Genomic DNA, 21,454 nt, shown 5'->3' on the forward strand with positions numbered 1-21,454 from the left:
CTCCCGCCACTGCATGCACCCTGGGAGGGAATGGGAGGCATGTGTCCCCGGATCTGCATGTGGAGTGAGGGTGGGCTGCTGCTGTGGGCGGGGCAGGGTGGCACCGAGCTCTTCCCAGTGGTGGGGTTGGGCCAGGGCTGCAGTTGGGGCAGGTGGTGGTAGTGCTGGGAGGGGAGCTATGGTAGGAGGCTGCAGGTGCCCCAAAATTCACCATAGTCCCCTTCCCAGCACTGCCACCACCTACCCCAAGTGCAGCCCCAGCCCAACACCCCACTGGGAAGAGCTCAGCGCTGCCTCAGCCTGCAGCGGCAGCCTGCACTCCCCTGTGTGCAGATCCGGGAGCACATGCCCCCCATGAAAAGAATGGAAAGAGCATTTCAGTAAGGTCAGACTTACTGGAATTGAATGTTTTGACCAATGTAACTATTCACCTGAAACTAACATTTTTTCAAAAACTTCATTTCAAGATAAATTTAGAACTGTTTGGTTTTGTTCCTTTTTGGAATGACAACTAGATTTTAAATTTCCACCCAGCTTCAACAGACTTCCTTAAGCTGTGGCTTCCCTCACAGAGATTTTTTTAAGAAAAGCCATGTAACCAAGTGTCTCAGGGGAAGTGAAGAACTGTGGATATAATGCATCTGCCTGGCTCTACTTAGTGCAGATTTGCGCAGTGCACACACACATACAGACTCTAGTTCTCTGAAGACACTTCAATGGGATCCTGGAGCAGAGGGTGGGTAAAGGGCAGCAAAGTAATGACATGAGAATGACGGTGCTGTGGATGAGGTGGCACCCCCATATTCTGCACAGGAAGTGTAAGCACAGTGCATGTGGAAAAATTTAGTAGATATTAATATAATAATAGCTTCTTTTTTTGTAATGTGTGCCACTGCTTCTAAAGTTGTATATTTAACAGGTTTGAAGTGAATTTGGACTTTTATATAAATTCACATAAAGAGAAAAAACACTTCATTTGAAACCAGTTAAACTCACCTAAGAACACCTTCACTCCACAAACTTTGAAAATAAAGAATTATCCAATGAAAGTATCTTTCTTTAACATATCTTAACTGAAAGAAATAACATATCCACCATTTTCAAGGGCAGATGCCATCCTTTTATAAATAAGGTCTTTATATTTCTATCATGTATAGTAACACACTAGATGCACCATAACCTCCACGATCATATTATAAGACAAAAATTTAACTCCAACACATGCCTTGTAATCATCCAAATACTGCTATAGTATAGTTATTTTCTGATGGGTATATTTGAGGTTCATTATAATGCAATTGCTGGGGATTGTGGTGGGTACATGGTGTTACCGCACATGATAGAAGTGCACTGTTAACAAAGCTATTCTTAGGGGGAATTTCTTTTTTCAAAAGCTATTCATGGGGATTGGGCTCGGCTCAAGATTGTTTCTGTAGGTGTGCATCTACATGTGAAATTAACATGATGCAATAAACTCCGAAGCAGTGTGCCCGGGACAGCAGCAGTTTGAGCCAAGGTAGAGCAGTCCTAGGCTGGCAGTAGGCTCAGGGGGTCAACCCTGGGCTCTGGGTGGTAGCATCAGGGCTGGCTGGGGCACAAGAGTACTAAAGTATACAGCCATGCAGCAGGCAGCACCCTGTACTTTAATGCCCCAGCCAGCCCCTGTCACCATCTACACATGCACTTCATTACTTTGTACTGTCCCTGACAGTACTATCTTACACCTGAGTTAATTAGTTTACTGTGCCTTAATATTGGTGCACATGTAGACAGTGATGCTTTACTTTGGAGCTAATTAGTCTACTCCACAGTAAAGCGCACGTGTAGCTGCACCCTAGGTGCCTAAACAGGACCTAGATAAAACTGAGGCAGCTAAAATCCAAAGTATGATCCAAAAAAATGACTAATAGGAATAAAAATCCCATTTAATGACATTTACTATGTATATTGTATAATGTGTTGTATATTCATTCTTTACAGTGATTTCTTATCATTCTAGTTCCTGTAAATGTATATTCATTCTTTATCGAGTCCTTATCCATTCCAGTTCCAGACTTGCATTTAAAAAAAATCAATACATTTTTTAAATAAGTTTTAGATAGCATAAATTAGAAAAGTGACTACAGATTACTACATGCAGAGGCTCTCTGGTGACTTGGTAACTTCCTCAACGTTACAAAGATAGTCTATGGCTCAGATAGTATGTGGGGGACAAAATTCAGTTACACTGGGTTCTATACAGTGATTTAATTATAAAACAATCCTCTCGAACAAACAGCATCTGTTCATATAATTAAAGTATATCTCATTCATATGAATGTTTTGCAGTGCTTTGTAGGTGACAGTGTGTATGAGTAACCCTATTTTACAAAGAACAATCATATACTGTACATAGATTAGACCTAAACTTTTCTACCAGTGAAAAACATACCTGCTTTTACAGGTCTTGTACTCTACTTTAAGAATTGGTTTACAGGACTCAGGTTTTTTTCCATCTCTCTGAATTTTTCCTGTGAAAAGAAAGAAGGTATAAACTTAACTAAATGTTCTAATTACCAGTATGCTAGAAAAAGAAAAGGTTATATAGATAGTACAAGAAAGAACTTTAAATGCAAACTGCACAGCAAATGGCACAGTGCTAATAACTATTTTCTCTTTCCTTGTGGCTATTCATTTGTCAAAAAGTAATTAATTAGATTCTTGTTCTTTTACTTGACATACTTTCTTTCTTCTCAGAAAATTACTAAAGTTAAAAGATGTGCGATGTTTATAAATTTTATTTCAAATGTACACAGCCCTTATGATGCCACATTTCACAAAACCTGCAGATTCTGCAAACACTGTATGAGGCACTGGATAGTGGCTCACAATAGCATAGTTTTCACTACTGCATTCATATGTGAGCCAAGCTTAAGGGCATTTAAAACAAGCATTCACGGAGGCACTCAGAAGGCGCAAAAAGAGGCACACAGTCACTAATAAACAATGAATAATCCATTTATCTAATTTGGTCTATTTTTCTGAATTCTATTATCACGAGCAGCTCTTGATTCCCTCAGATTTACTCATTCTTCAGATTGACCTGATTCAATTTATTGGTAAAGGTTTTTACTCTCTGGATTGACTGGGAGCAGTTTTTTGTTTTTTGCATGAGTTCAGTATGCTTATATACGAAACTCAAGGGCTATTGGCTAGTTGTGCAAGTCACATGAGAAATTTCTAATTTCAATTGAGGGAGGAATCATTTGTAAAAAGCAGATATTGCATGTGTCTAGGATTTTGAAGTTCTCAAAAAGAATGATAAAATAAGCAGGTTTTAGAAAAAGTTAAAATTTCCCTTTTTTTCTGAGCTATACCGATCTTGCCCAAACAAAATTCCTGGAAACAGTTAGACTCCTTTATGATTTATTGACTGGGATACAGTTAATTTTCTCTTGCTATGTTCACTCAAAGTAAATGCATATATTGCCTCAACTGTGACGTCTGACTAAGTTCATTTATCTGTCTATGCAGGGTTGTTGAAAGAGGCTTAGAGAACATTTCCATTTCAATATCAAATGAGGGACTTAGCTTTCTATCTTGCTCTCTAATGTGTGTGAAAGCATCTATCTTACCGTGAGGAACTGTTGTCTGGAATGGTCTGCTAGGACTTTTCAGGTTCCACAGTGTCAAGCTGCCATCAGAGTGACTGCACATGAACTGTTTCCCCTCATGGTGCCATGCAACAGAATGAATAGCCTAAAGAAAAGGCAGTGAGAATAGAGAAGAAGAGGAAAGCCAACATGAAACATGCAATTCAAACTAATAATTTTAATGTATGAGTTTCAGTTAGATTTCATAGACATTAGGGGCTGGAAGGGACCTCATGAGATCATCGAGTCCAGCCCCTGCCATAGGCAGAAAGTCTGCTGGGGTCAAATGATCCCAGCAAGACAAACATCCAGATGCCTTTTGAACGAGTCCAGAGTAGGTGCTTGCACCACCTCTGAGGGGGAGTCTGTTCACACGGACTGTAAAGAAGTTTTTTCTTTTGTCCAGTCTAAATCAGCCTTCCAGAAGTTTGGGGCCATTAGACCTTGTTATCCCCTGGGGAACCCTGGTGAACAACTGTCCTCCCAGGTCCTGTGCACCCCCCTTATATACTTGTAGCCTGCCGCCAAGTCCCCCCTGAGCCTTCTCTTCTCCAGGCTGAAGAGTCTCAAGTCCCTCAGCCTCTCCTCCTAAGCCTTGCCCCCTTGGCCTTTGATCATATGGGTGGGTCTCCTTTGGACACTCCCAAGCTTATCCATGTCCCTCCTGAAGTGGGGGACCCAAAACTGGACACAGTACTCCAGCTGTGGCCTCACTAAGGCCGAGTAAAGCAGGAGGATGACGTCCCTGGTTTTGCTTGAGATACATTGGTGGATGCATGCCAGAGTTTGGTTTGCTTTGCCAGCCATGGCATCGTATTGGTAGCTCATATTCATCTTGTGGTCGATCAAGACCCCCAAGTCTCTTTTGGTTGTGGTGCTAGTGAGTGTAGCATCGCCAAGCCTGTAAGTATGCTGCTTGTTCTTCCTCCCAAGGTGGAGCACTCTGCACTTCTCTACATTGAAGGCCATCAGGTGTGGTCCGCCCACCTTGCGAGTGTGTCCAGGTCAGCCTGTATTCCCAGCCTGTCTTCCAGTGTGACCGCCTTCCCCCATAGCTTAGTGTCGTCTGCGAACTTTGCCAGTCTGCATCTGACACCTGAATCCAGTTCATTAATGAAGATGTTGAAGAGTACCAGCCCGAGTACTGAGCCCTGAGGGACACCACTGGTCACCTTGTGCCATGTTGATTTGCTCCCATCAACTAGTACTCTTTGGGTCCGACCCCAGAGCCAGTTTTCCAGACATCAGACTGTGAGATGATCAAGGCTGCAGCTCCCCCGCTTAACCATGAGGACATCATGGGAGACTAAGTGAGAGGCTTTCTTGAATATCTCCATTTTCAGTAATGTAGAAGCAGTGGGCTGCCCTTTGTTTGCCTATAGCTCACCACCAGAGCTTGTCAGCATCCCTTTATAATACTCTCACTCAAACTGCTCATAAGACAAGGTAAAGAAATTCAACTATGTACATTAATGTTTATGTGTAGTAGCTGTTCCTAGAGAGTGCAGTTGTCCACAGATGCAGAGAATTTTATCTGAAGAGATTTATTAAGATTAAGATTTATTCTACACATACCACAGACCAGTCTGGATTGTGACAGTGGGCATTTACTATAGGCCAGGCTGCCTGAGAAAAACAAGGAATGTGGGTGAACCAGCTCAGAGTTCTTGCTCTCACCAAGCCTCTGACTTGGAGAATCTTTTCAGTCTCTCTTCCATAGGTCTTGGGTGGGAAGAAGGAACTCCTTGCAAAAAACTCTCCCGTTGAGGGAGTCAGACAGTTCACGTGTGTATATTGGGGAGAGAGCTTATGTTGTGAGACGGAATGTAGGGGGTGCATAAGAACATGACCTCTGAAATGAACAAGACTTATCTGCAGCAAGCTGCTGAGAAAGGTCCAAGATCACCGACTTTATTAAAAATATTTCAAATCATATGGTAACTAGCCAAATGTATCCCCTACACACTGCCCAAAAACAAATTTCAAAAACATCATCTCAACAAGCAAAGGATTTTCTATTATGGCACAAAGCATGACCAAAATGTACAACACCATAAAACTGTCCAACCCAGCTATCATTCAAAATATTCAGAATCAATAGTGCCCAAGTACAACTATTTGAATTGCTACTAATCCCTATAGAGTTGCACTCCATTTGCAGAGTATCTAAGGACAGTAACAAATACAAAGCTCAGGCAGACCTTTAAGGAAAAGAAAATCAGTGGGCTTTAACTGGGGATTTCTATCCAGTGCAAAACAGCATGGTGCTCTAGTTGCTCTATGTGCATGAGTTCCCAAAGCAGAGGTACTGTAGCCACATTAGTGTGCTGCTGTGTGTGCACCAATAAGTGCTGCTGAGCAGCAGAACTTACTGGTATATACAGCACTGAACCATGTGGCCACGCAGCTTCTGGTTTGGGAGTGCATGTACAGAACAGGCCTGGTTTATTTCAACACAGCTGCAGCATCTATCAGCATGGCACTCCCTTACGTTGTATGAATGTAGTCATCAGCTTCAAAGGTTAAACATGTGCTCAAGAACTTTCCTAAATAAGAATCCTTCCCTAAATATGGGTCCACGTGAAAAACAATTGTGCAGTTGTAGGAGGAAAGGAAGGAGGAGGAAATGTCAGGAGTAAATATAAAAGAAAAGAGAATAACAGAGTGGGGCCAAATTCAAAGAAGGAAAGCGAAGAACCAAAAGGAACAGGGTTGATGGAGTTATGTGGGGCAAACAATGATTGGTGAGACAGCTTTGTGGCTGGGAGGATTTGTCACTGAGTCGTGTGATAGACAAAACATATTGCAAGGACCACTTGCACTTGTTGTAGGCTTTACTGGAGCACTGATCAATATATATAGTGCTCACACAATGGCTTTGCTAAAGCATCAGTTAGAGTATGCCAGACCATCAAACCTGACCGATGTATGAACTCCTTGCATAAACAAAACTTGGCATGTGGGCCAGATGTGCAGTCCTGCCAGATGGGAGGAGGAGATGGCTGTACAAGTTGTAGAAGAGTCCAGTAACAAAACGATAAGACCGAAATGGGAACACCCAGATCAGAATGTGGAACAAGCCCGTGGTACAGGATGGTTTAAGATAATCAAAATACAGGTGGAATGTAATATATACTTTGGTTTGGCCTCTGTATAAAATGAGAATTGGAAAGTATAGGAATTTTGTATTGGCCTAGGGGAACCTACATGGTGTTGTGGTAATACTGGGCATGCATGCTTTAACACCTTCTCTGTCAGATCAAAAGCATGTAAGGGCTATACTTTGTAGATAATAAACCTGGCCAAGCCTCTGCCACAGAAGCTAGCCTGTGGTCATTCTTTAAAACAAGATCTCCTGGCAGCAACTTTTGCTAGAACTGCAGTTCCTGAGACTTCAGCATTGACACCATATCAATAACACCTGATGAAGACAGTGACAATGACACCTGTTAGCCTGACACAATGCAATCATATTATTATTAAACAAAAACCCAATGAAGTCACAAAAAATCTTCATAATCAAAGTGGATTCATTTTAAAAACATAGCACAAATGTTAGCTTATGAACGGGAACTCCAAGTCTGCAATGGTTTTAAAAAATATTTGTATTAGAAATTTTTAAAAAGCTGGTGTGAGGCTGAAAAGAATGTGTAGCTTTATTATATTTCCTGTGAAATAAATATTTAAAAACCTTTCCAATGAATAACCATTGCCAAATTAATTTCTCTCAACTGTTTAAACAGCACAGATGCTAAAAAAAGCTTCTTGCTTACAATCCTGTCCTGCAGTGTGTGGTACTCAGGTTCTTAAAGTTACACAAGTCCTTGTGAAACCAGGATTTAAAGTCAAACACTAGAATATGGGACTTAAGAGAGGACATGCACTTGAAGGGCTGCCTTAAAGAAGAGAGAAAGTACCTTTTCTCTCTTGCTGCAGAAAGGAGGACACAGACCAGTGGCTTGGAGTGACAGTAATGTACATTTAGATTGGATATCTGGAAATACTTCTTCACTGTGTGAATACTGAGGCAGTGGAATAAACTGCCTAGGGAAGTTGTGGACTCTCCATCACTGAAGCTGTTCAAGAAGAGGTTAGACAGTCACTGGTTGGGGTTGATCTAGGTGTAGTTATGCCTATTTTCTACCATGGGTATTTCCCACACTTCTGACTTTGCTGGTTGCTCCCATCCTATCCCCTCTGCCCTGTCCTCCTCGCTTCTTATCTGCTATATCTGTGCCAGGGTGTTTTTAAGCCACCCCAGAGGCACTGGGTGTTGGCTACAGCTAAGGCTGGGGACTTCAACCAGGGTGTGTTGATTCGCCTGCTGGGACCAAAGCCAGAGGTTGCTGGCTACAGTGTCTTGCCCCTGCACTCAGGGTCAGACTGATCACCATATTTGGGGTCAGAAAGGAATTCCACCCCATGGTCAGACTGGTATGGACTGTGGGGGTTTCTGTCTTCCTCTCTAGTGAGGGGTGTGGTCTTCTACCCAGGCCCTCTTGAGTGTATATTGACAAAAAATTTAGCCTTGTATATTTTGATTTCCATTTGGAAGGCTTACATTTTGGGTTAGTGCAAAGATTTTTAATATAGTCATTAAAGATCTAGAAAGCAGGGTGGAAGAAGATGAAGACATGTTCTGTAATGATAAAAATCCTATATGTAATTTCATTACTGAAGTAGATTATAATTTTATAATGGGATTAGTGGAAAGTTTCTTACATGCTCGCACTGCTTTTGTTTAATAGGGACTTTCATGAAGAAGATGACAACTATCTGCAGACAAAACACCCCAACACGCACTTGAAAGACCATGGAGAAAGCTATTAACTTCAAGGATCAGATTCTACATCCTGTGTAAAACAACTTGTTAGCTTTATCTTTTCGGTGCTGGAGCTAATGGTTCAAAGGCCAAGTGACAATTAGAAGGTACTTGATTCCTGTGAGAAGAAAGTGATCAAAAGACTGAGTAGCTTTTAAAGCCACTCTCCTTAACAGTAGCATAGTTGAGAGAGTGCAACTGGGGCAGCAGCCCTGGGCATAGCCTTTGCAGGACAGTGACTGCAGGGCCTACAAAAATAGCCACAGCCACAACTGACAGCTGGCCACACTGCCACACAGAGCTGCCCTGTTATGATTCTGCTTCCTAACGCAGACAGACTGGGCCAGTTTGCAAATTAAAAGAATATATTATGCTTCTCAGACCTAAGAGATCTTAGGGAGTCTGTAGCAGAAGTGTTAAACATATGGACAGTGGACTGGAACCGCCCACAGATCCACAACATCTGACCCACTGCACTACCAATGGGCCACTGGAAGTAGGGGGGCATGCCTGGAGGGAATGGCCTGGTGCAAAATTCAGGGCCCTCAGGTTCTGGTAGATATGGTGATCAGCGGCAAGAGAGAGAGTGAGGGCTGACACCACCCAAGTCACCCTCTAGCCTCTGTTCCCTTCACCAGTGCTATGGCCCCAGCTCCTTGGCCACCAGTCCTGCTGCTGCCACATGTTCCATATTGCATGCCAGAGCTGTTGCTGCCATGTAGTCTATGCTGGAACTGAAGCTGCTGCAATGGCATGAAACACGTGTTGATGGCAGCAGCTCTAGCATGGAGCATGCAGCATGTGGCAGGAAATGGAGCAGCTGCCACCACTGCATCCACATACACTGCCACTAGAGCCACCCTATGACCTGGGCTGAAACTGGCCCATAAGGAGCCCTGTGGTCTAGATCTGGCTTGAGCTGGAAGTGAGTTTGACATCCCTGGTCTATAGGAAGCTTACTTCTACTGGAATCACCATGTGGAAGATGGAGAGACACCTGGCAACAGGAACATTTTTCAATTGATTTTTTTTTGTCCCAAGAACTGAATTTCCTGAAATGTTTTCAATTTAAATGAAATAATACTGTGCTTTACAAAGTATGCCTAATCACTGGGTACTACTGGTCATCACCTTGGACTTCAGGCAATAAACCAAATTCACATCTGCTGGAGAGCCTTGTTTAGGACCAGGGGATAGCAGCCCAAGACCTGGTAGAAGAGTTTGAGAATTGCTTGGTTCCACTCTGAAAAGGTTATGCATGAGGCCTAACAGCTGAAAAAAATGTACTCGGAGGTGAGGAGGGATCATAGGTGCCTTTAGCTCAGAAACCATGAAAGGGTCACTAGTGAGGTAACAGAACACACATGGAAATGAGAAAAATTACATTTGTTTAGCCAAGAGTACAGGAGTTTGTGAAAAATGTTGAGAGACCCAATGGTGAAAAATGCAAATTAATAAGTAAAAAAGCAGTAGCCCTTGCTGTGCTGAGGGCCTGCATCAAGACAGCTTCCTCTTTGTCTGTTCCCAGTGTTCCTGATCCTTGGTCTGCTCCACGAGCCTTGGCTCCCTATTTCCTCTGCTTCCCTGTTTTCCCAGCCTGTATCTTCTGTCTTGTTCCTGTCTGCTCCCTCAGGCTTGACCATTTGGCTTTGGACTCCTAGTATGTAATCCTAGGTCTTGGAATCCTGCTGTATGACCCTCATCTCTGGACTCAGTGTATGACCTTCATAGCACTGTCTCCCCAGCCCCCCACATCTGGGTTGCACCTGTGGCACTGGCAGTCACACAACTGGGATCTCAGGAATTTTATGCTCCAGCTGAAACATTGTGTTGCATGGCAGCATGTGTGATTTTTGGGATGGGGCATAAAATTCCTCATATCCAAATCATGTCATTAGTTTAACATCTGCCAGGGGGCTCAATTAAATCTCTTGAGAGCATGCAGTTTCAGTCATAACAGAAAACAGTATTTTACAATATTTGACCTATGGACAGTAAAATAAGACTAAAATATTGCAATGCCATTACATAAGCAGTTTAAGACCTTCAGCTAGCAGCACAATGCATTTAGTTCTAATTTTGATATAGCAAAACCAAAGGGATGTTAGAAAATAGCAATAAAACAATTAGAAATTCGGAGAAACTCACCGGTGTGAAAAGATTGGAAGGAGTGGAAATGTTTAGTTTAGACAGGCAATCAATTAAAAGGGACATAATAGGAATAGATTAAATGATGAAAAGTACTCAGAAGATAAATAAATGTAGCACTTGTGTTTATGGAATATAAATATAATGGACCATTAAACTAAACTGAAAAGTAAAACTGATTTAAGAAATATTTTATATAACATATTGATTACTAGAACCCATTGGTACAAGATATACGGAAAATCGAGTTTAGCAGGATTCAAACAAAGTTTAAACATTTAATAGGAAAATCCATTGTTGCTTTAGATAATCTAAAACATATGGATATACACTTCTCAACTTCCAGGGTATGTGCCAATCATAAAATGACATGACTGAAAAAGAAAGCTACCTGGCATCAGAAATTAGTTAGGTTACTGTTTAACTGGCCTTCACATGTATGCTAGGCATGTGTAAAGCTTCGGGTGCCGATTCAATTCGGAGGAGATTCGGCCCTGTCCCCAGGACGCCAAGAAGAAGGGGACGCCAGGGCTATGGGGGAACCCCAAGCCAAAACAGAAGAGGAAGAAAGCCCCTACTTACCAATCGCAGGGGCTGGAAGGAGCAGAGAAGCATGTGCGGGAAAACCGCCTGTGCGGTTCATTAGCTGCACCCATGTTCAGGTGGGGCCAGGTGACGTCAGCTGGGGACACCACCCGGTGGAAATAAAAAGAAACCCCTAGGGCACCGGAGGAGGGCAGGCTGCCAGAGAGCCCACAGGAGGGCCTGAAGCAGGCAGTGCGGCCCAGCAGAGGCTGACGGTCCGGGACAGTGAAAGCAGCTGCTGCTGCAGCTGCAGCAGCGGCAGAAAGACCGGCGTGAGAGCTGGCAGTGAAGCCGGCAAGGGAGCTGGCAGCAGCAGCAGCAGAAAGACCAGCGTAAGAGCTGGCAGCGAAGCTGGTGAGGGAGCCGGTAGCAGCAGCGGCAGAGAAACCGGTGTGAGAGCCAGCAGCGAAGCCGGCGGAGGAGCCGGTAGCAGCAGCGGCAGATAGACCGGCACGAGAGCAGGCAGTGAAGCCAGCGAGGGAGCAGGCAGCAGCAGCAGTGAAGCCAGTGCAAGAGCCAGCAACGAAGTCGGCAAAGGAGCCGGCAGTGGGGCCGGCGCGAGACCCAGCAGCGAAACCGGAAGAAGAGCCGGTGGCCGAGGAAGAAACTACGGGGAGGCCGGAAGCCGAGGGGGCACCGGGGAAGCACAGGGCCCCACGGGCCGAGTCACTCAGCTTTCCCTTTAGACCCCACAGGCAAGCACGGCGGTGGGTATTTCATGTGGTGTCGCAGAGGGTGTTAGAATAGGAGTGAGGGTGGTGGAAAATTAAGAGCCTTTCCACCTCAGGTCGGAGCACGGCCCAGGATACCAGTTCCCGCCGCCAGCGAGCAACGGGACGTCTGGGCGAAGACACAAGTAGGGGCCAGTGGTAACGCAAGCCTTGAAGACCCGCGGCTGAAGGTGGCATTTGGCCGGGGTGTAGGGGAGGTCGGAGCCCCGTGAGTGCCCACCATGAGGCGTGACGACCCTGGAGGCACCCTCGAAGGAGATCCCCTCCACTGAGGATCCATCAAAAATCGTGGCAGGCGAGTTACGGGGGGTCTCCTGACATCAGCCAAGGTACCCTCTTGGGTTCCCCCGCGGGCCCAGGACTAAGCAGATCAACTACCCGGGCAAAAGCTGCGCGGGAACGCCTGTTAGAGCATAGGAGGGCACAGGCCCGATTTGGCAGCTGAATCTCTGAATCAAATCAGGAGACCAATTAAAAGGCCTGAATCGATTCGGAAAAGATATCAGAGAGCTTTGGAGATTCAGGCAGTCCTCGCTCGCTGCTGCAGGGAGCTGGACCCGAATTCCGTGCTGGTAAGTAAGGGGTGGGGGAGAGGGGGTGATGGGCGGACCCCCACCAGGCCCCATCCCAGGCAAGGCGGGGGGGTAATCCCCACTGCCCCCCCACTGCATGGGGGGCTCTGCCACGAGTCCCCCAACCCCCACCCACTCTCCCAGCCCCGACTCCCGGCTCTTTAAAAAAAATAAATAAATAAAATAAATCCCCAAACTCTCTGGTTGCTGCAGCAGCCTTGGGGCTTCTGGGAGGTCATGGTAGAGCCCCCAATGTGGCACAGGACAGTGGGGATTGCCCCCCCCGCCTGGCAAAAGCCGGTGAATTGGGGCTTTTTTCCCCCTTTTTTTAAAGAGCTGGGAGCTGGGGCTGCGAGAGTGGTCGGGGGATGGGGTCTCATGACAGAGCCCCCCATGCAGCATTGGGCAGTGGGGGACAGTGGGGATTGCCCCTCCACCTGGCAGCAGCCCGTGAGTTGTGAGCTTTTTTTTTTCTCAAAGAGCAGGGAGCTGCGGCCGGGCAGGGAAGCCATCGACAGGGCTGGGAGAGCAGGTGGGGGACGGGGCTGATTCACAGACTTGGCCAATTCAGCGGAAGCTGAATCTCCCAGTTAGATTCAGCCCCAAATCAGCCGAATCCAAATCAGCCGAATCCAAATCCATATCCGAAGTGAATACTAACCGTTTCGCACAGGCCTAATGTATGCTACCTGCTTTCATATATCTTTCTTCAGTAAATTCTGCAGTGTAATTCTGCAGTTTCTCAAAATAAAAAGAAAGGAAATCATGATTCATTGTCTGTACAGTCCCATTATTCATGGTGTCCTGCTTTTTATGTTCACATCTTTGCCATTTTGCCTTATGGTCAACATTTTAGTGATGCAAAACAAATCAATTTCCCATTTGTCAGACTTCCATTCTAAAAATCAAGCAACATTTCCAATAATTATCAATATGTAGGCAACATCATTATAAAGAACTAATTAAAATAGCAGACAAGAAACTGATGCATGATTAATTCAACAGGAAAGAATGACATTTTCAGCTGTGGAGCTTTATACAAGTTGAGAACACACTGAAAAGATGAGATAAGGGAAAGCCAAATGCATACTGGAAAGATGAAATAGGGAATGGAGAGAAAAAACATGTACATAAAAATTGACAAGTATGCTACTTGAATAATGAGATGACAGCTGTAGGAGGCAAGGGAGTGAAAATGGAATAACAATGAAAGGATGCATTTGGGAGGGGAGATGGGTAAAGAAAGGAGTGCAGGTCAATGGGTGAAATATTGGACAGAAAATGATAGAATAAGACTTAGAACCTTCATACAATTGAATATTATAATACAAGAATATGGCATACCACTTCAGAATGAAGACAATTACGCTGCAAATGTTTGCTTAAAAAATGAAACCTTAAAGATGCCCTCAAGCAGAAACTTGGAAAATCCAAAAGGTATAAATGACACTTCAAAGCAGCAGCATGTACAGATTTTGTCGTCTTTGGAAGTATTTTATTTCGGTCATTCCCAGAAACAGAATACTAAACTAACCTGCTGGTCTCATTTTGTAACAAAATTCTTATGTTACATATTTGAAATATTCCACCATGCAAACCATCAGCAACAGCTCAAGGAGCCACAGTTTGAAAGCCACTTCAATTTCCCCGGAGCCCAACCTTTGGAACTATTTTCCAGAGAAAACATATCGGTTATGGAATGGCAGAAATGAACATGCAATGACCCAGAAGGAAGGGAGTTACTTCCTATGACCCAATGGCTTCCATCCCAGTCCAATACCACTACCCTTAGATCTCAGTTTGGGGAAAGTCCTACCTCTTCTACTAAGGAATACAAGACAAAGAGGATTATTTAGGGAAATAAATGTTTATGTGTTCCTTATACATAAAAAAGGAGCAAAAAGAGAAGTAGGGAAAAATTACTGCCTGGGCCTCTTTACAGAATCTCCCTTTGTCTCCTCTGCTATATTTGTCTAGATTGGATTATATTGGGAACTTGGTGAAGTGGGGGCTGTGTTTTGCTAGGAGGTTCAATATCATACATATAATAGCTGTATTTAAAAAAAATACTCTGTTGAATACAAGAGCTGAATTTTCATTGGATTTCCCAACTTTATTACAAATTGCAAGAAACAGAGTATGAGACTATAACATTGAAAAGATATGCCTATTGGGATCCAGATCTCTGTGTAATAAATACATATCTGTTTAATATCATGTTTTTAGCAGTGGAAATACTGGAGTGAAAATATCTGGTAAAGATGACAATGGGTGCATCTACACAAGACATTTACTGCAGAGCTGCCTAATTAGCTCCACCGTAAAGTCTCAGCATTTACACAAGTGGCCCTATTATGCTGCAGTAAACCAATTAACTCTGCCATAGATTAGTACTTATAAACGCAAGTACTATCCTATGGTGGCATTATTTAGTGCACAGCAATGTACCTGTAGAGGCTGACAGGGCTGACTGGGGCACAAGAGCGCTTCAGTGCGGGGACTGACTGCCAGTCCTGCACTGGAGCAACCTTGTGCCCCAGCCAGTTATACAGCATGTTGAGCTGGGTTGGAGCAGCCCTGAGCTGGCAGACTGACCCCCTGGACCTCCTGCCAGCTGGGGTGCTCCAACCCAGCTCAACATACTGCAGTTCCAGGCGCACATGAGCAATAAACTCTGGCACATATGTGTAATCTGTGCCACTCCAGTGGTATTTTTTCCTGGGTGTTTATAGGGCATTTTTGACACGTGTGTGTGTGAAGGAATTCCATTCCTGGATACATTGCTCTTTGCACACGGATGACTATGTGCTACTTCAAGATCATGCAGAATGACCATATGCAGCAGCAGCCACTAACAAAATCAGATATAAAAAACAGATGGAGGAGCAGTACAGAATGGGGAAGCTTTGCTTCACTAGGAGCAAAGGGTCAGTTTTGAATTCAGGGCCCTCTTTCTTTCAGGCCAGCAGACCACCCCACTGAACCACAACCCACTACTTTTTTTTTTTCCTCCTGGCTCCACAGATCTCTTTCCCATAGCCAGCTTCAAAGAAAGTACCTCTGATGGTTAGCATACCATATAAGGAAGCATGAATGCCTTGTGCATGCTGAGGATGGGGGGGCAAACTGATGACCTGCAGGCGGCAGTGGCGAGTGGGCTCCACCCGCAGGGTGACATTGGCGGTGAGGGCAGGCCAAGCGGGGACCACCCACAGGCAGCCACAGCGTTGTCAGTGGTGGGGGAGAGGGGGAATAGGCAAGTGGCAATTGGTGACCGCCCACAGATGCTGCCAGCGCGGTGGCCAATCTCAGGGGGGTGCACATGCACCCACATGCATCTCTCACACGTTGCCAATGTAAGGAAGTCAGAACATATCTAGATTCAAACCTTCTCTGGGTTAAATGGCCCAGAACCCAGGTCTGCTGGCTGCCTAGGGAAGCACCCTAGCCACTAAGACTTTCATTCACATTTTGTTGTTACCAGTCTGCTTGACTATGTAGATTTCATAGATTTCATAGACATTAGGGCTGGAAGGGACCTCGGAAGATCATCGAGTGCAGCCCCCTGCCCAAAGGGCAGGAAGTCAGCTGGGGTCATAGGATCCCAGCAAGATAAGCATCCAATTTGCTCTTGAAGGTGTTCAATGTAGGCACTTGAACCACCTCTGGTGGCAGGCTGTTCCAGACCTTGGGGGCTCGGACAGTAAAGAAATTCTTCCTTATGTCCAGCCTGAAACGGTCTTGTAGTAGTTTATGACCATTCGACCTAGTTGTCATCCCTTGGGGTGCTCTGGTGAACAAACGTTCCCCCAGATACTGATGGTCACCCCTGATAAACTTATAGGTGGCCATCAGATCACCCCTGAGCCTGCGCTTTTCCAGGCTAAAGAGCCCCAGGGCTCTCAGCCTGTCATCGTAGGGTCTGCTTCCCTGACCTCTGATCATGCGCGTGGCTCTTCTCTGCACTCTCTCAAGCTTCTCCACATCCTTTTTGAATTGTGGAGCCCAAAACTGGACGCAGTACTCCAGCTGCAGCCTCACTAAGGCCGAGTACAAGGGGAGAATGACGTCCCGGGATTTGCTTGAGAAGCATCTATGGATGCAAGCCAGCGTTTCAGTCGCTTTACTAGCCGCAGCATCGCTTTTAAATCCAGGAATACCATTCCCCTGGACATGTAGGTGCCCCAAATGCCCTGTGGATGTCCAAAAAAATGCCACTTAGATGACTAGGAAAGAAAAGTGCCACCCAGGGTCCATCCCTGATGGTGACCAGCCCATACAGGTCTATCTAAAGTGTCTGTTACAGTCTAGCACAGGGGTTGTCAACTGGGGATACGCGAGAAGTCCTAGGGGTTACGTGTGGGTGGGCGGGGATGAAGCACCACCACACACCATCCCACACTGCCACGCAGGTGCCACCCACCTGGGCAGATGCAGGGGGTGGAGGAAGCTCACACACGGCAGTTGCCACCGCTTCGCATTCAGCTGTGCACCACCTGCCCCACAAATGCTCTGCGACTGGCCACACGCCTCCCCCCTCCCTGGCTGCTGGGGGTACGCTGATCCAAAAAGGTGGAAAACCCCTGGTCTAGTAGCACTGACAGATGTGAAACCCTCCCCCCAAAACCAGCACTTTACCAGAAGAAGCAGTGCATTAGGGCTCTGCAACATCTGTATAGATCGGGCACTTCAGAAGGCTTTTTGGTGCTTTAATCTAATTGTTGATTCAATCAACTGTTAGATAAAAGAGCCATAAAGCCCCACTGAAGCATCTGATCTATACAGATGTTGGGCATGCCAGGTCCATCTAATGTACTACCTCTTCTGGGCATGCACTGTGTTTGCGTGGGGGGAGGGTCCACATCTGTAAGCAGCCTAGAGTAACAGAGGTAAGTGTTGCAGAGGCTTATGCATTAGGCTCAGAGGTCTCAAGATCTGATTCTTAGTGCTAAAGATCCATCTATAGGCATTGCATCATATAGTAATATGGTATATTAATAGCTGCAGAACTAGCAATGCTTTTAAAACATATCACCTGCTTCCTAAGACAACTGACACACCTTTTAAGACTCTCTTTTTCTGAATGAATGAAAAAGTCTTACCTCATCATAGTAAACTCTTAAATCTGCTCTTTTCGATCGCAAGTCCCAGAGCACTACAGTCCCATTTTCATAGCCTATTAACAACTGGTGGAGGAAAACAAACAATTACCATCTCAAGTTCAAAACATTTAGAACTATTAAAGAAATTATTGTTTGGTATTAAAAATAGTTTCTACTCCTCTTTCATGCACAAATAATGAATGGAGAACAATTTCAGCTTTCCAGCAACAATTTTTCACCAAACAGAAAATACCTCTTTTTGGTAAGAGAAAAATGTTGAACACATAGTAAGAAACAGTTCAATTTAAGCTCATCTGGCAGACAGATGAAGAACAGGGACAAAATTATGAACACTACAATCCTATCTTCATAGTCGATAGACACCAAACTAGGAATACCAGATTTGCTTACTGGGATATGATACCCTTTGTACGGTTCTCTTGAGAGCTCTGAGGAACCTTGGGAAGCTCGCTTAGATGTTGATGAGCTTCACAAGTTTGTCAGATCACAAGAGCAGATATGGTGTTCCTGTACATTTATCAATACACAGTTTTGTATGTAGTGAAGTCAGCAGGGGCAGAGCTCCATTCTGTGGAAAAAAATCTTCGTTTTGAAAATTCTCCATTAGACGTATAGCATATGGACACCATTTCCCTCACTTTTCCTTATGTAGGAAACAGCCTGTTAGGTGAGGAGGGGGATTTTACAGGATGTGCTCAGCACCTCACATAATTGCATACTTGGATTCCTCATGGCAGTGAAAAATTCAAGTGTCATTGGACAAAGAGCTAGCGTGGTCACAGGTAAGTCCTTTCTGGCCCTGTTCAAGAAATGCTAGTGTAACACCTAAATACACTTGGGGTTGTGTATAGTCAAGTGTGTGCTTTTGGTAGTTGTATACTGTGTTTTTATGTGGGCAAGATGGCCCCTGCTCTTCTGGCCATGTGCTCAACATGTGGCGAGCTGGGGTCTGTATCTGGGCAAAGTATGTAAAACTCTTTGGACTCATTGGCCAGAGGAAGCAGAAGATCCTCAGCCTCCTGTCCCTTCTTGCCCTCTGCAGCTTCTGCCCCCCGTCCACCCTCTCCTTTCCCCTTACTGTCAGGCACAGCTCGGCTCCAGCTCGGGCTGGCATCTCTACCATGCGCAGAGCACATGGAACTCCTTCCCTCGCCCAGCTAATCAGCAGTGTGATAACTGCTGCGTTGCCTGCCTGGCTAATCAGCAGCCCCGACACTGCTGCACTGCCAGGCAAGGGCTGAGTTTCTATGTGCTGTGCTCCAGGACAGAGCAGCCCAACAGCGCCGGACAGCAATGGTTGGAGGTGGGGAGGGGAAGAGGCGGAAACTGTAGGGGGCAAAGGGCAGAGATGGGTGAGCAGGGGGAGAAGTTGCAGAAACTGGGGACTTGTGGGGGAAGAGGCAGAGATGGGGGAGGAGCAGAGGCTGGGGGCAGGGGGTGCAGATGACGGGGAGAGCAAGGTTGTGGGAAAAAGAAATGGGTAAGGCAGAGGGCAAGGGGGCAACCTGACCCCTCCCCCTCCCTGCCACTGCTTTTTCTGCTGTAGCAGTAACTGGAAAATTACAAGAAATGTATAGATTTTCCAAATAAAGAACCTATTTATTGGGGGATTGTCTTATATTCAAGTAAATATGGGAAAGCAAAACCCATTTGTCAAATGGGGAGACAAAGGAACAGCTTTTTCTGAATTATGATATAACTGTGGTAATGCAGGATATATAATTCCTGTAGGACTTGGATTGATAATTGTATTTTAACAATCAGAGAAAGTTATGCATTAAACCAAAATTGTGCATGAATTTTCCATCAGCCATCCCAAACTCCTTTCAAAATATCTTTCAGTATAAAATATTTTAGAAGGCCGACACTTCAGGTTGTAGTATGAAATAAAAATTATGACTTAACTTCTACTTTCTATAGGATAAATTGTCTGGCAACTCTCCATAACTGTGAGCATCTGGTGAGAAAATATAATGGCAGTACATAGCTTTCGATCCTGGAAACAGTTCACTCAAGCCCTCCAGTTTTCTTGGCACCATGAGACAACTTTTTGTAGTGAACAGCTATGACCAAAGCAGCCATAACATTAAACTTTTACTTAGTTATGGATATATTAGAATATTTGATGACAATACAGCTTTACTGGGTTAAAAAAAATTAAAAAAAATATTTTGTTTAGTGAATCAACTATTTTATAATGAATGTCTGGAACCTGTTACTATACTAAGAATTACAAATGGAAAGTCTCTCAGCCAAGCCAGGTCTGAGTGTTCATAGTGCCATGTAAACTCATTACGTGAAGGTAGAATGTATAATACAGTGCCTGGTTTGCATTTTACAAACGTAAGACCAATACCTGAAACTTAAAGAATTAAGTCCAAGGCCAAAAATCAAGCCATGCTGGAGGAATTCCAGAATATTAATCATTCTTACTCCAATGAAATCCATATGGGACTCTGCACCACAGTAAATGTGAGGAGACATTCTGTTCAGAAAGCAAGCTGCTAATTGGACAGCACTGGCATGCCATATGGTACTCTGGGAAAGCAGATCAAGATAGGGAGTGATTGAGAAGAAAGCCTTATCTTACTGCAGTTGCTCTCTCTACTGGTTACCATAACTTGAGCAGAGGAGTAGTTGACTAGTTTTTTTTGCACCCCCCTAAGCCAGCACCTAGAGCCCGTGCCTGCTTGTCCCCTCGCCCTTAGGAAGAACAGAGATACAGAGAAGACAAGTATCTGCATCTAAAGGTTAAGACAGAAAAAAAAGGAAAAAAGAAAAAAAAATAGATACTAACTGATGCCAGGGTTTCCATCCTGTATGTGTGTGTTCCCCAGTATTCTTGTTCAATGATTTGAAAGTCCAATGCATCTCAAATTCCTATTCTGAAACTTCCAATCCCATGAGAGTACATACTGAAGGGAATATCTATGACATCTGTTTGCTTGATATTCCTAGTCATATCATACCTCTTGCTATGGAAGTCCATGGAGTTTACTGATTGGTGGTATTATTATTATTGTTGTTGTTATTAATGACAACAACAATAATAATATCCCAGTACCAGTGAATGTCCCAACAGATGATGAGGACTCTATTGTGCTGGCAATCATGCAAACTGTTTATTGGGATTTCAGGTGGAGAGAAGTCCTGGTGAGAATGTCCTTGTCTAGAGGAATGGCTGAACTGACTGACCTTAGATTAGCACTTCTTCTCCCTGAACTACTTTTGCTGATGTCACCTGGAGGTTTCTCTTTTACCGTCATTAAGGGTAGCTCACAAACCAGATCTCCGTATCTACTCTATCTTGGGGTCATGCCACCTGTTTTCTGTTGTTCCAGTGGCATCAAGCAGCTGCAAAGACAGAAGATCTCTCAAACAGAACTACCAGGTGTTCACTACTTTTAAAAGCTATGCTTACTGGCAGGTTCCCAAGTTTAGTCACCCATTATTTAAAATCCTGGTTTTAATACCATTTAATGGCATCTGCATTAAGTCTCCTTATTGATGGGAAACATCCACTTGTTGCAGTTGGTAATTTTTCTTGATGACATAATAAAATACAGTAATTCCTAGAGATTGCCAGAGAAGTAATTTCTCCTTGGCCTAGCTGGTTAAACCTGAAAGTCAACAAGAGCTACATTGATGTAGAGTAGCAGCCTCAACTTTTACTTTAAAAACAAACCTTCTTCTGAGTGTACTACAAGATTTAATGAACTCTGATTTGGATAATTCATACTCCTCATGGGAGTAAACATCAGAGGCAAGAGAGAAAGGTAACCACAAAATGCTTTGGTTTTTTTCAGTGTCTTGAATCCTAAGTATCATCTGGCTAAATGAG

General features: G+C 44.5%; 1 protein-coding gene across 1 annotated transcript in view; it reads right to left on the reverse strand.

Moving 5' to 3' along the window:
* The window catches only part of STXBP5L (syntaxin binding protein 5 like), a 253,207-nt gene that overhangs the window by 162,226 nt on the left and 69,527 nt on the right, over window positions 1-21,454 (reverse strand). Inside the window, exons 6-8 of the mRNA XM_025214254.1 lie at window positions 17,593-17,676; window positions 3,615-3,738; window positions 2,432-2,510 (exon numbers count right to left, since the gene is read on the reverse strand). Coding sequence (XP_025070039.1) covers window positions 2,432-2,510; window positions 3,615-3,738; window positions 17,593-17,676 — 287 coding nt within the window. The remainder of the gene's footprint in view (window positions 1-2,431; window positions 2,511-3,614; window positions 3,739-17,592; window positions 17,677-21,454) is intronic.

Source organism: Alligator sinensis, unplaced genomic scaffold (assembly GCF_000455745.1).
Source record: "Alligator sinensis unplaced genomic scaffold, ASM45574v1 scaffold1301_1, whole genome shotgun sequence".
NCBI lineage: Eukaryota > Metazoa > Chordata > Crocodylia > Alligatoridae > Alligator > Alligator sinensis.